Source organism: Canis aureus, chromosome 24 (assembly GCF_053574225.1).
Source record: "Canis aureus isolate CA01 chromosome 24, VMU_Caureus_v.1.0, whole genome shotgun sequence".
NCBI classification, from domain to species: Eukaryota; Metazoa; Chordata; class Mammalia; order Carnivora; family Canidae; genus Canis; species Canis aureus.
In genome coordinates this window covers 13,419,007-13,433,659 of record NC_135634.1, presented here as the reverse complement: position 1 = coordinate 13,433,659, position 14,653 = coordinate 13,419,007, and the positions used below count along the sequence as shown (strand labels likewise).

Sequence of the window (14,653 nt, the reverse complement as noted above, 5' to 3'; positions counted from 1 at the left end):
TATCAGAAAATCAGGTTGGCTCAACTCCCTGTCCAGCCACTCATGATCAGATCCCCATCTAAGGCAGAGAGGAGGGACAGAGGAGCACCACTCCAGCACCAATCCCACCCCAATGCCCAGACGACAGGAAAACACCACCTGAAACAAAGCCATCAAATCCTCTCATTTCAGTTCCCCAGGGACATTACTTTGCTTTTACTCATATGCTTTATCCACCCATTGGCTAACAGCTTATGGTTGTTTCACCTACATTTACCAAGCTGGTATTTTTCCTGCACTGTGCTATATATAGTTCAACAGGTGTGCTATATAAAAAGGAGTCTAGTCTATGTGCAGGTAAATTCTGTATAAAGCTAGATAAAAAGATAAATTTATATATCTATTATCTATTTATCTATCTATTATTTATTTATCTATTCTGAGGGTCTCCTCAGAGTCTATAATATGAAGCATGAATAAATAATGAAGAGGAAACTTTATTATATAGCAAATTCAATTGATCATGGAATATTTATTTTATGGTAACATTTCCAGAAATCGTTCTTTGGTATTCCAGGACTGAAACCTTTGGTTTTGAAGACACTGTCTTTACCTTAATACAAACAGGTATATTCTGAATGAAGACCAAACCATATGCATTTTTCTGTGGTTAAAACACACATAACATAAACTTTACCATCTTAACCCTTTCTAGATGTATACTATAGTAGTGTTCCCGATAAAGCACACTGTTGCACAACAGATCTCTAGAAATTTTTCATCTTGCAAAATGAAACTCTACACCCACTGAACAACTCCTCTTTTCCCCTTCCCCTTAGATCCTGGCAACCATCATTTCACTTGGTTACTAAAAATGTCACTAAAGATTCCCCATGTAACTGGAATCACACAGAATTTGCCTTTTTGTGATTAGCTTATTTCACTTATCATAATATGCTCAAGACTCATCCATGTTGCAGTATGACAAGCTTTTCCTTCTCCTTTAAGGCTGAATAATACCCCACTAGATGTTCATCCTACATTTTATCCTTTCATCTGTTGATGGACATTTAAGTTGTTTCCACCTCTTGGTTATTGTAAACAATGTAGCAATAAACAGGACTGCATATAATCTCTTTAATACTCTTTCTAATTCTTTTGGATATATATGTAGAAGTAGGAATGCTGGGTCATGTGGTAAATTGTTTTTAATATTTTGAGGAACCTCCATATTGTTTTCCAAAGCAGCTACACCACTTTACATTCCCACCAACAGGGTACAAGGTTCCAATTTCTCCACATCTTTACCAACACATTATTTTCTCTTTTTCTGACGTGGTCATCCTAATAGTGTCACGTGATACCTCACTGTAATTCTAACTGGCAGTTCCCTGATGATTAGTGGCATTATCTTTTCATATGCTTGTTGGCCATTTGTTTATCTTCTTTGGAGAAATGTTTATTCGAGTTTTTTGCCCATTTTTAAATTGGGTGGTTGGTTTATGGTGTTGAGTTGTAAGAGTTCTTTATATATTTTGGATATTAATTTCTTATCACATATTGGTTCTCAAATATTTTCTCCCATTCATGCCTTTTCACTGTTAATTTTTTTTGTCATGCATAAATTTTTAAGTTTGATATCGTCCCATCTGTCTATTTTTGCCTTTGTTACTTGTGCTTTTGGTGTCATATTTTAAAAATGACTGTCGAATTCAATGGCAGGAAGATTTTCCCCCATGTTTTTTTTCTAGGAGTTTTATAGTTCAGGTCTTATGTTTAGATCTTTAATCCATTTTGAATTAAGTTTTGTGTATGGTGTAAGGGTCCAATTTCATTCTTTTGCATATGAATATCAGTGTTTCCAAAACATTTGTTGAAGAAACTATACTTTTCCCTGTCATGTAGCCTTGGCATACTTGTAGATCATCTGACCATGTAAGTGAGGATTTATTTCTGGGCTCTCTATTCTGTTCCATTGGTCTACATGTTTGTCTTTATCCATAGTACCACACTGTTTTAACTACTGTAGCTCTGTAACATGTTTTCAAGTTAGAAAGTAGGCGGCCTCCAGCTTTGTTTTTCTTTCGGTATTGTTTTGGCTTTAAAAATCCTTTCTAAGATTTCCCATGTGAATTTGGATTTTTTTTTCCCTATTTCATCAAAAAATGCCATTGAGATTTTGGTAGAGATTAAACTGAATCTATGGTCTGCTTTGGGAAGTATGACCATTTTAACAATATTAAGTCTTCCAATCCATAAACATAGGATCCCTTTTCCATTATTTGTATGTATCTTTTTTAATTTCTTTCAGCAATATTTTATAGTTTTCTGTGTACAAGTCTTTAGCCTTCTGGATTAAATCAACTTCTAAGTATTTTATTCTTTTTTGGTGCTATTGTAAGTGGGATTATTTTGTTTAACTTTCTTTTTTAGATTGTTCACTGTTAGTGTACAGAAATGCAATAGACTTTCACATGTCCACTGTATCTGCACCTCTGCTGAACTTATTCTAATTTTTTGTTGCTGTTGTTTAATCTTTAGGGTTTTCTGTATATAAGACTATCATCCGTGAACAGAGATAATCTGACTTCTTCCTTTCTCATCTGGATGCCTTTTATTTCTTGTTCTTGCCTAACTGCTCTGCTCAGGACTTCCAATACTATGCTGAATAAAAGTGGCAACACTAGGTACATCCTTGTCTTGTTTCTGATCCTGAGGGAAAAAAAGCTCTTCAGTTTTTCACCACTGGGGATAATGTTAGCTATGGGCTTGTCACAGATGGCCCTCTTTATGTTAAGGTATGTTCCTTCTAGTCCTAGTTTGTTGAGTGTTTTTTAATCATGGACAGGTGCTGAATTTTGTCAAATGTTTTTCTCTATCCACTGAGATGATCGTGTGGCTTCTGTCCTTCAGACCAAAACCATCCATCCATCCCTCCATCCTAAATAGAGAGAGACCATGCCAGAACAGGAGAGGGGGATAGGGGCGAAGGGAGAGGGAGAGAAGAATTCTAAGCAGGCTCCACAAGGCAGGGCTGGTCTCATGACCCTAAGATCATGACCTGAGTCCAAATCAAGAGTTGGACACTTAACCGAATGAGCCACTCAGGGGCCCCCAAACTAAAAACTTTTAAAGTCAAACTGATTTTTGTTTCTTTAATAAGAACTACAATCTACATATCCAACACAATCTTATTCTGTTATTCTGAGACTAGAAACTATAGACTTTTACAGCTGGTAGGGATCTTAGATGTCAACTAATCCAAGTGAGACCCAGAAAGATTAAATGGCTTGCCCAATATCTCAACGGAAGTTACCAGAAAGGCTAACACTAGATCCTAGTAGAAAATAGATAATTTTCTGTATTGCTCTCTTTCCAAACAACTTATCCTACATAAATACTCTAAAACCTGTGTGAAAATGTAGAAGGAAATGTAGGAAATGTAGAAGGAAATTACCAACATTAAAAAGGAGAAAACTAGGGATCCCTGGGTGGCTCAGTGGTTTACTGCCTGCCTTCGGCCCAGGGCGTGATTCTGGAGTCCCCGGATTGAGTCCCACATGAGACTCCCTGCATGGAGCCTGCTTCTCCCTCTGACTATGTCTCTGTCTCTGTCTCTCTCTCTCATGAATAAATAAATAAAATCTTTAAAAAAAAAAAAAAAAAAAGAAAAGAAAACTAGAAATGATACCTATGCTGTCGGCTGAAACTGGGGATTTAATTTTGACTTCATGGTTTTTCAATATCGATAGATCAGTAGGCAAGATAAACAGGTATGGATGTAAGCATATGTATAGTACATATATATGTACACACACCATCCAGCTCTGTCCACTAAGGGGGCTCAGGAACATAGATATCTCAGTATCAGTGAGTACATCTATACCAAAGTCCTGCTTTCTAAACCTCATTCTCCTCCTAAAAGAAACCAGGCCTCCTTGGATAAATGGCTGGTACCAGAGTGGGGGCAAGGAAGTACCAAATGAACCTGGACTTTTTCGTGCCAGAAAGTAAAGAAGCACTCGAGAATGATGGGGCATGTCAAAAAGACACAGGTGCCAGCTTGAAGGGGCTCCCACTGGCCAAAGCTGGGATAATTCGCAAATGAAAATAAGAATGGAAATGGATCATAATCCATAATCCACTGAAGAAAAAAATCCTTGACTCCATGCTGAGAGTTACAAAAAAAAAAAAATATATATATATATGAGTCCAATGAGGAATGGGTATATTTACAATCTCAAAACAGCTCCACACAAAATACTTATGAATTCTATAAATGGGCAAACTAGCTTAACAGTGAAGAACTCTGGGAGACATCACCTTAATCAAATGTTCAAAGGATAAATACACCGGTAACAGGATGTGCAGATTTTTAAAGTCAAGAAAAGACTGTTTCAAATGTAAAAACACTAAAGAGACATGAAAACTAAATGTAATGTGTGTTTCTGGCCTGGATACATTTTTTCTATAAAAGACATTACTGGGGCATCTGTGCTAATAAAATAAGCACTACAAGAACAGTAACATATTGATGTTACTTTCCCCATGTGGGTGAATATGGCAAGAGGAAATAGCTTGTTGGTAGGAAATAGCCACTCAACTGTCCAGGATCACAGGACATCATATCAGGACCGTACTTTCAAATGCTTTTGGGTAAAAAAGCATTCTTGGTACTATACATACAATTTTTCTTTGATCTTGAGATTGTTTCAAAACAAAAAGTAAAATAACAAGAACAATGATGATGATTCCATTCTGTGATACCAAAGAAGAGAAGATACAAGATCCTTTGTAGGAACAGCAGAAGCTAGGGTAGGGGGTGAGGAAAGTATTTTTCCCCTTATCTCACCTTACCAAGAAAAAAGTTTACATAAGCAGGCAAGCTTCAAAGTTAAGTATTTTAACTATATTGGTTTATGATTCTTAAGCAACTTTTATTAAGTGTAGAAAATCACCTGAGGATGCAGAGTTGAATACTGTTTGTCTAGCAATAGTAACTTAGTGGGTCTTAATTATTTAATGATAAAGTTAAGAATTTTTACTCAATGTAAATTTTCATATATCACTTTTAGCTAGAAAGGCCCATCTACAACACCTACTGTCAGAGAATCACTAAAAAAATTTAAAAACACTAAATTACCGTTTGTGTGCTTCCTGTTTGCTGCGACATTCTTCACAGTAATATTTGTATTCACTGCACAGAGTTTCTGTGTTGCTAAAACCCCTGTGTAAAATTCAAAATAAACTGTATCAGAAAACCATGTATCCATTTAAAAATACTTTAAGCCAAAGATATTTATTAAATTTCAAAATAAGTAACTCTACCATTACCTTAAGCAGTGAGTGATCGATGTGTTTTGTTCCACGTCAACAGAAAGGTCTAAAAAATCTTCATCTTTGCTGCTTATCTGTAAAAATAGGGAATTACCTTTGATTTCTTTAAATATCAGTAAATCACTGCTCTGAAATGACAGAATTAAATGCATTCTATTCTTAGTTGTAAGTACATTAGAATTCTTTTTCCCCAAGTTCCAAAGAAATCTACTTGGTTGGGATTATCCAAAAGGACACTGAATGAATGACTCTCGTCATATGTACAGGTTAAACAGCAAAGTACATCTGTGACTGATTTCCCTTATTGGCAAAGGCTATGATGTGAAATCCCACTACTTTCCAAAACCTTGGTATTATTGTAAAGCATGAAACAACTGCCCATATATACTAATTCTTTAAAAAAAAAAATAGGCTAAGACTGAATGGGGATGCCTGGCAAAGGGCATGACACCTGTGTTATCATTCAAGGAAATAATTTAGCCTATAATGCCAAATTACATTCCTCATTGGTGGCCTTCTTTAATCTTTCTCAAAAAAAAGAAAAATCTAACATAAAGTTCTGTTTGAATTATGGGTTAATCATCTGATAAAAAAAATTTCATGTCATTACTTATTCATTAGAATTGGATTAGGACAGAACTTCAGGCATCAAATTTCCTTCAATGCTTAAGGTGACATGCAACAGATCTCTGACTGTGCCTCTCACCCATAATGGCTATACACCTAGCATAGTAAATGTGTTCCTACTTCAATAGTGCATCAGTTTTATAAGCTCAGTATCATTAATTTGTGACAGATTACATGGCTGAATGTATTATGTACTTCCGTAAATAAGAGTTGCTAGGAGTACCATGTGCACAAGGTCTAGTGATACCACAAGGTAAGTGATCTGGGTCTCAAAAGATTCGGTGACGTGAGACCAGAAGAAAGCATTATACAACAGAAGAACACAAGAAAAGGGTGCTATTACAGCAACCCAGCCTCCTACCAACTGGGATATTAACAACTACAATACTAAAATCTGCCATATAAACACTGTTTTCTCCAAGAAGCCCACTCTGAACCTTCACAATTCCTTCCCACTCTCACCTGGATAGGTCAGCTCTACTATCCTCTGACTCCCACGGACTCTTGTGCTTACCTGAACCATAACATACTGTACTGGAACTGCCTATCTTGTTGACCAGCCTGCACTACCCTATGAGCATCCTGAGATCAGAATCTATGTCCTGTTCATCTTCTGCCAACCTCTATTCATCTTCTACCTGGCATAATTAGTATATAAATACCTAAACAAAACTAAATGAAATATAATTAAGTGATAAAAAGAAATGAGCTACAAAGCTACAAAAAGACATGGAAGTACTTTAAATACACATGTGAAAGAAGACCATCTGAAAAGGCCTCATATTCTATGATTCTAACTATATGACATTCTGGAAAAGTCAAAGCTATCAAGGCATTAGTGGTTGCCAGGAATTTGGGGAGGAAAGAGGGATGACTTTGTGAAACAAAGAGGATTAGAGGATTTTTAGGTAAATCAAATTACTCTGTAAGATACTATAACCATAGATACATGTCATTATACATTTGTCAAAACAAACGGAACCACAGAACAGACAACCCAAGAGTGACTTCAATATGAATTACAGGGACGCCTGGGTGGTTCAGTGGTTGAGCCCCTGCCTTCGGCCCAGGGCATGACCCTGGAGACCTGGGATCAAGTCCCACATTGGGCTCCCTGCATGGAGCCGCTTCTCTCTCTCTCTCCCTCTCTCATAAAATCTTAAAAAAATATATGAATTACAGATTTTAGTTAATAATGTATCATGATTGGCCCATCAACTGCAATTAATGTACCTCATTAATCAAGAAATTATAAGGGAAAGTGGAAGACAGGAGATATTTGGGAACTTTCTGTACTTCCCACTCAATTTTTCTTACGTCTATTACTTAAAAAAAGAATACAGTTTATTAGTCTCCACTAGTGAATTATTTATCTGATTCAAACAAGTAATTATGTCAAACAAGTAATTATGTTATTCTTCCAAACATCCATAAAATATGTCTTACTTTTCTTGCTTGTGGACTCTCTTTCCCAATGGGCAATGTTATTCACCTATGCTATTAAGAACTAGTCATAAAACCATCATCATAGTAATGACTGGATTAGGCAAAAATCCTCAGTGGATGCTAAATCCCAGGGGAGATTCTGATGAACAAGATATTTGTGTCTCCCCACTGACTGGCTACTAGTTACCAGGACAAAAGAACCAGTCATTATCAACTAGAGACACCGAACAACACCTTGAATGGGAGATCAAAATTAATTTCACCAATGAGAGGCAGATGGATAGTGTGCCAGGTGTGAAACCCTGAGAAAGATACAACAGTAACTGAATCACTGCAGCCAAGAATGCATACCTGGATCTAAGCAGAAGGAAACATTAGACAAACTCAGTATGCGAAATGTTAATTTTTTTTAAAAAGGACATATTCTTAAAAATGTAGATATCACAGAAGACAAAAACAAAAAACAAAAAACTATGTTCCAGATTAAAGGAGGCTAAAGAAAACATAACTAGATGCAATGCAAACTACTAAACTCTAAACTGGATTCTGTATGAAGGGGAAGAAATGCTATAAAGGGCACTGTTGGCTCCACTGGCAAAACTGAAAAACAGATGCCTGATCTTTCATTCCTCAAATGAGAAATGAGGTAACCAGGTAATGATAAAAAAAAGGATCGGGTTATCTGATCCCACATAAAATCCATTTTCAAGCTTCTTCCCTACTGCTCATCCTTACAGAGTACCCAACAAGTAGGTGCTTTCCCTTAGTTGAGTGTACACAGTATGCTTTAGTTTTTATTCCAGCAATAAACATAATTGTAGAGAAAGGGAAAATAAATTCATGTACCTCCCTGACCTGTAAATTTCTTATGAGCTTAACAAAGACAAAGACATATAATTTCCAGAACATATAATTTCTGGAACATAATTTCCAGAACTGAAACAAAATAAAATACAATTGACTCTTGAACAATGCAGGGGTTAGGGGTGCCAAAACCTCCTACCCTCTTCCCTGCGGTCAGAAATCCGTATATTAAGACTCTTCAAAAAGCTAACTACTAATAGCCTCTGTTGGCCAGAAGCCTTACCAATAACATAAATACTCAATTAATACACATTCTGTATATGTATCATAGTATATATCACAATAAAGTTAGCTAGAGAAAATATTAAGAAAATCATAAAGAAAATACATTTATAGTAATATGTATTACTATATATACTATATATATAGTATATATATATATATACACTATATATACTATATATAAATCTCTATATATAAATCTAAAACTAAGTGGACCCACACAGTTCGAACCCCTGTTGTTCAAAGGCCAACTTGTGGTCCAAACTGCAGTATTTTTCTGTCACCTCAGGTATTCACTGCTAATAAGTGGCATTAAAAAAGATATACAGAGAGTCCTTTCAACTGACAAGTTCATCTTTAATAATCCATTTATACTACACCTAAGAAATTACAACCTTCTCTCATACTCATCCTCAAAAAGCTTTTAATAAAAATGAGTTAAGTCTGCTCTACACAAAATTTTATGACATACTTACAGTTTCACAAGTAAGACATCGGGTTTCATTTGTCAATGTTCCCTGAAAAATCTCATGAACCCACGTTGGGTCTGGTGTGCTGTTGTTGTTCTCACTGTCAATATTACCGTTAGGTAAACGGCCATTTTGTTTTTCTTGCTTTCTCTCTTCTTGTAAAATATCGGCAATTGTATTTAGAAGGTAATTTAAGAATTCATGGGCATCTTGTTGCATGTAGTTGTCAAAAAGTTCTAAAAATAAAAATATATTAGAGATTTACCTTAGAATTAGTAACTTCATTAAAACTAAACTTAAATATCTAGTATTCTATCAGAACTAAGTTCAACCGATTGGTATTGTTGGTCATATACAAGAAATAGATTACCTTTCACATAAAAGTATGACTAAACTGGGAGAAAATACAGATAAGATGAATGTGAATCCTCATTTTAAAGCAACAATACTAAGTAATCCACAAGAAAAGGGCAAAACAAATCCTATCCTAATACATATAATGGAATGAGGATATTATGGAAGAGATCAGAAACAATTGCTTTTTATTAGCTCATCTTATTATTCCACAAAGATTATAATATGGCAAGTTTATTTTTTTATGTATATATTTATTTGACACAGCAAGTTTTAAAACAGAAGCTAGACAACCTTTTGCAAATGCAAAGCCAATTTTTTAAGAGCTACACAGAAAGTCTGTTGAAATGATAATGACTGGGTCATGCCTTCTAGGGATTCAGTCAAAGGTGAGGCCTATAATCTAGGACTTTTCAAAGTGTCTCCAGGTGACCTTGATCTGCAGTAGGAATCAAAAAGGTATCACAAATTATCTATTCAAGCCAAATAATCTCTAAAATGTGAGATTTTACAACTCTATGAAATGTTCCCCTGTTAACTATACAAAATCAATGAATATACTGGAAAAACAGTCACTAACATGAAGGGCTTTATACCCTGCACCTGACATGACACAACCTAAAACTGAAAGGTAAAGATTTCATAGGCAGTATCCTCTTTGATCTTTTTAACACTCTGCGACACTGTTATTATCTTCCAAATGAGGGAACGGGATCAGAGAGGGAAAGTCATATTGCCAGGAAGTAGCAGGCCCAGGACACAAACCCGGCAGTCTGACTCCACAAGCTGCATACAGAAGAGCATCCCAGGGTGACCCACCCACACAAGGGCACCTGTGGCTTAGTCATCAAACCCATGGAGAAAATTACCTAGTCAGAAAATGTTTATCTTTAGATCCTCGATGCACATTTAATAAATTCCAGAAAGATTACAGTTAACATTTTTTTGAGTAAAATAATACAACTAGGAATAAAACTTATAGAAAGACTAATATTAAAAAAATTACATTTTAAAAGAGTTACAGTTATGACTGCATAAAATTAAGTTCTGTGCATTAGAAATCAATGAAAAAGTTTTTTTTTTTTTTTTTTTTTTTTTTTTTTTTTTTTTTTAATGAAAAAGTTTTTTAAAAAACTATTAAGGGCAGCCCCGGTGGCCCAGCGGTTTACTGCCACCTTCAGCACAGGGCATGATCCTGGAGACCTGGGATCGAGTCCCACGTCGGGCTCTCTGCGTGGAGCCTGCTCCTCCCTCTGCCTGTCTCTGCCTCTCTCTCTCTCTCTCTCTCTCTCTCTGTATCTCATGAGTAAATAAATAAAATCTTAAAAAAAAAAAAAACTATTAACATTGTTAATACATAAAGAGCTTATATAAAAAGAAAATACAAAGTATGGAAGGGATGTGAAATCAACAATTTACAGAAACAAAATTCAAAAGGTTAAGAAACATGGGAAAATGTTCAACCTCATGGTAATCAAAAAGGCCTTGATTTTCCAGCCTGTAAAATGGAATACCATCTTTCTTTGCAAACTTATTCTACAAACAGAATGGGAAAAAGTGAAGATGTGGATTTGGGCGGTGTATTCATAGAAAATAAAGAAATGATTTTAATCTTGGTGACAAAAAGACCTTTAAAAAGCATCAGATTTGGGATCCCTGGTGGCGCAGCGGTTTGGCTCCTGCTTTTGGCCCATGGCGCGATCCTGGAGACCCGGGATCGAGTCCCACGTTGGGCTCCCGGTGCATGGAGCCTGCTTCTCCCTCTGCCTGTGTCTCTGCCCCTCTCTTTCTCTTTCTCTCTCTCTCTCTCTCTCTCTCTCTGTGACTATCATAAGTAAATAAAAATTAAAAAAAAAAAAAAAAGCATCAGATTAAGGTGCAGCTACTAGAGTAAGGCTGTCTGGATACCTATGATGGTTCTATTTTTAATTACCTACATGTCGCAGGCAATTTACTTAACCTCTTTCTTGGATTTGAAGTCAAATCCAGTAATATTAATGCAGTTAGAGCCACACTTCATTTCTCTGCTGTAAGCTTGTCCTGAGGGATGTGATTAGCCTTCAACAAACTCCTTATGTTACTTTTTAGAACAATAAAAGTCCTGAGTCCTAAGAGATACTGCATTAGCCTATGTGGACTTAACATATCTGATCTGTAATTTGGTCTTCTATGTGTCCAGTGCTTTTTGCCCATAAGGGATAGATCCAAGTATTGTAACACCATTCCCCATACCCCACACCCAGCAGAAGTACATGTGTCACTCCCAACACTGTGACACAGCCCACCCTTCCTGGCAGTCTACTCCATCTCCCTGAGACCAAGCCAAGTCATGCTCATAGCTCTTAGATGGTTCCACCCCACACAAGACCAGTCTAGGCCAATGCTGGGATAATTTAAGTCAATTCCCTCTCACCTTGCCTCTCAATGCAATAATCCTTCATCCCTGAAAATACTGATCCACTTCCCAAAACCACTCTCCCATCCTCTACTATTTTCATCCGTTTCTTGTTTCTCATTTCCTTCCTTATCCTTGGGTTTTTCTTCTTTCTCAACCCTTTCTGTTGTTTCCTCCAGAAACCACTTTCTTTTCTAAACTCCCCATCTCTTCAACTTTTGGCATTTTCTAGCTGGCTTCTGCCACTTCTAAATCAATTATACTTTCATTTGCATATGAAAATCCACCCTCAGTCAAAAAAGCTACCCTGAACCTCCTTCCTTCTGTGGTCATCTGCCAACTTCCCCTCACCTGCTGATTCATGGTCTCTTTGTCCATTCTGACTCCCTCACTAACCACACTTTAAAAGTGTCCAGGCAGCTTCTATAAATGCACATGACATCCTTAGAAGTCCCTTTTTCATCTCTCATGTATTCATCCATCCCCAGGCCACAAAATCTACAACCACCCAGGTCCACTAAAAACTAGAAGGAAATTATGCTCGAGTTGTTCAGGGGGCTCAAGGAAAGTACAAACAAATTGGAAAGTCAGGGAGAAATCTAAAAGGAAGGATAATGGGAGAGGACTGGTAAAAACAATTTATAAACACTCTAAGGGCCTAGCTTAAAGTGAGATGCAAACAATTCACTGCGATGGATCTCTATATGCTGGTTCAATGCCACAAACTAAGTAGGCTCTTTTCCACTGAAGTGTTTTATAACCGAAGTTTTCAAAGAATATATTTTTGCCATAAATATTGAAAATAAACTACAAAATTAAAATACCTAAGTAAAAAATTTTCTGGCTAATAAAAAGTCCCATTTTTCCTGTTGAATTATTTTAGCATCTATGCGTGTCTTTCAAAATAATTACTTTTTGTAAAGCAAAAATGTGCAAAAAAAATTTTTTTTAAACTTGAAACACTTTTTTTGGGATATTCTTCTAACACAGAACAATGACTTCACATTCACAGAGATACCTCAAATGACTTGAATGCTCTGGAAATGAGATGTAAAATAAACCAGAAAATACTCTTTAAGCATTTTGTTCAAAAATTTAAAATAATTTATAGTCCATTTTGCATAAATACAGTATGCTGAATGTGCCAGAATCTTGCTGTGCCTATGAGTAGCCAATATAGATTTTAAAAATTCAACCAGGACCACATAAACATCAAAACAACATCAACTGAGTGGCTGCAGACAATCTCTGTAAACTATTACATTTAATTTCTAAAATCTTGGTTTCCTTCTGGTTTGCTTTCTTCTTTGCTAAGTAGCACAATGGGAAAGGTGTTCTTCAAAGTTGCTTTGGTAAATTAAACAAAATCACTCATTCATTCACTCATTCATCAAGTATTTAGGAAGCACCTACTATGTGCCAGGAACTGGATTATGTGCTGGGAATACAATGGTGAGCAAAAACAAATGGGTTCCCTCCATCATGGAACTGACAGTCTAGTGGGAGAGACAGATAATTTCATTAATAAATGTATATATCAAAGGTATAAATTATTAAACTCCTAATATAGCTGTAACATTAATGCAAAAAAAAACAAACCCTAAATCAATGCTTTAAAATGTTATGTGTTCTTCACAACTCAGAAATAGCCTAGGTTTTATTACACAAAAAAATCTTTCATGCTCTTTTGGAGAAAAAGGATTAATGAATATGGGGAATTATTTACTCAAATCTACCTAAGAGGGGTTATTTGTGATTATTTCCTCACTTAAGGAAGACTAATACTTAAATATATACTTATATATTTATATTACTATCTCTTGATATCACCTGAAACATCACTGTGTACATACAGGTTTCTTGAGAATAAAGATCTTTTCTATCTCATTCACTGCTGTATCCCCAGCACTGAGAACAGTGCCTGCCACATATTTAGATGTGCTTGACATTTTATGAATGAATGAACAAGGTAATGAACGAATGAATGAACAAACAACCTACCAAATGAACGACGGGGCTGAAATAGCTACGATGATATGAGAAGAATAAATCTGTCCCAAAACAACAGCATGAACCAAGTATGCTGCTAAGATTCAGTGAGTCAGAGTGCACACCTCCAAGTGCCAGCTAATGCATCTTTGAAGCCCACCTTAAATGACCCCAAGTTGAGTCAATGCTAGCACAGAATTAGATCATCGATCTATGTTTTCATTCTTCTAAAATAACAGAGTGCCTATAGGAAGTTAGTGTGAAAAGAGAGGGCTTCATTTCTTACCTAGATTAGTGCAATACCTTCCTGGCTGGTCTACCTGCTTGTACTCATGCTCCCCATGCCCACTCATTCCCACTGCCATGCCACTCAGCAGCCAGAGTGATCCCTTCCTAAAGCAGATCGAAACCTATCACCCACCTGGCTCAGCACCCTCCCATGGCTTGCCATGGCTTTCAAAATAACACCCAAGCTCCAGGCCTTGCCTTTTCTATCTTCATCGTACTCCATTCCAGCCACATTAATTTCCTTGTTGTCCTTCAAGCACTCAGGGCAGCTGCAATTTTAATTCTACCCTAGAATGATTTTGCCTCAGACATTCCAATGGCTTCTCACTTCAACTCTCTAACATATCAACTCCCTTTCCATGCCTTAACTTTTTTTATGGCGATAATACATTGTATTACATGACTGTTCATCTTACCCACTAGTTTCTGGCACTCAGCAGAAGCTAAATATATTATAGTTAATAAATTCAAACATTCAGCTGGTTTCCCATCATCAAAGATAACACACTTATGGAGCAAGTGTTATCACACTGTAAAAGTATACTATGCTACAGTTCTGATATGCTATGATTAGGTAACATGAATTAAAATTTTGAAAACAAAAATCCATTAATAAAATGAAAATAGATTCTTCCCAAGTAATATCAAAATGATTAGTTATATAAAGTAATAGTGGTTAACA

General features: G+C 36.2%; 1 protein-coding gene across 4 annotated transcripts in view; it reads right to left on the bottom strand.

The window, feature by feature from the left end:
* USP12 (ubiquitin specific peptidase 12) overlaps positions 1-14,653 on the bottom strand; it is an 88,111-nt gene that overhangs the window by 12,837 nt on the left and 60,621 nt on the right. For 3 of the 4 annotated variants that reach the window (XM_077868299.1, XM_077868300.1, XM_077868301.1), the window contains exons 4-6: positions 8,952-9,181; positions 5,314-5,390; positions 5,123-5,206 (exon numbers count right to left, since the gene is read on the bottom strand). In XM_077868299.1, the coding sequence (XP_077724425.1) occupies positions 5,123-5,206; positions 5,314-5,390; positions 8,952-9,181 (391 nt within the window). Of the gene's footprint in view, positions 1-5,122; positions 5,207-5,313; positions 5,391-8,951; positions 9,182-13,107; positions 13,191-14,653 lie in introns of all 4 variants that reach the window. The other variant, XM_077868302.1, reaches the window with a different exon arrangement.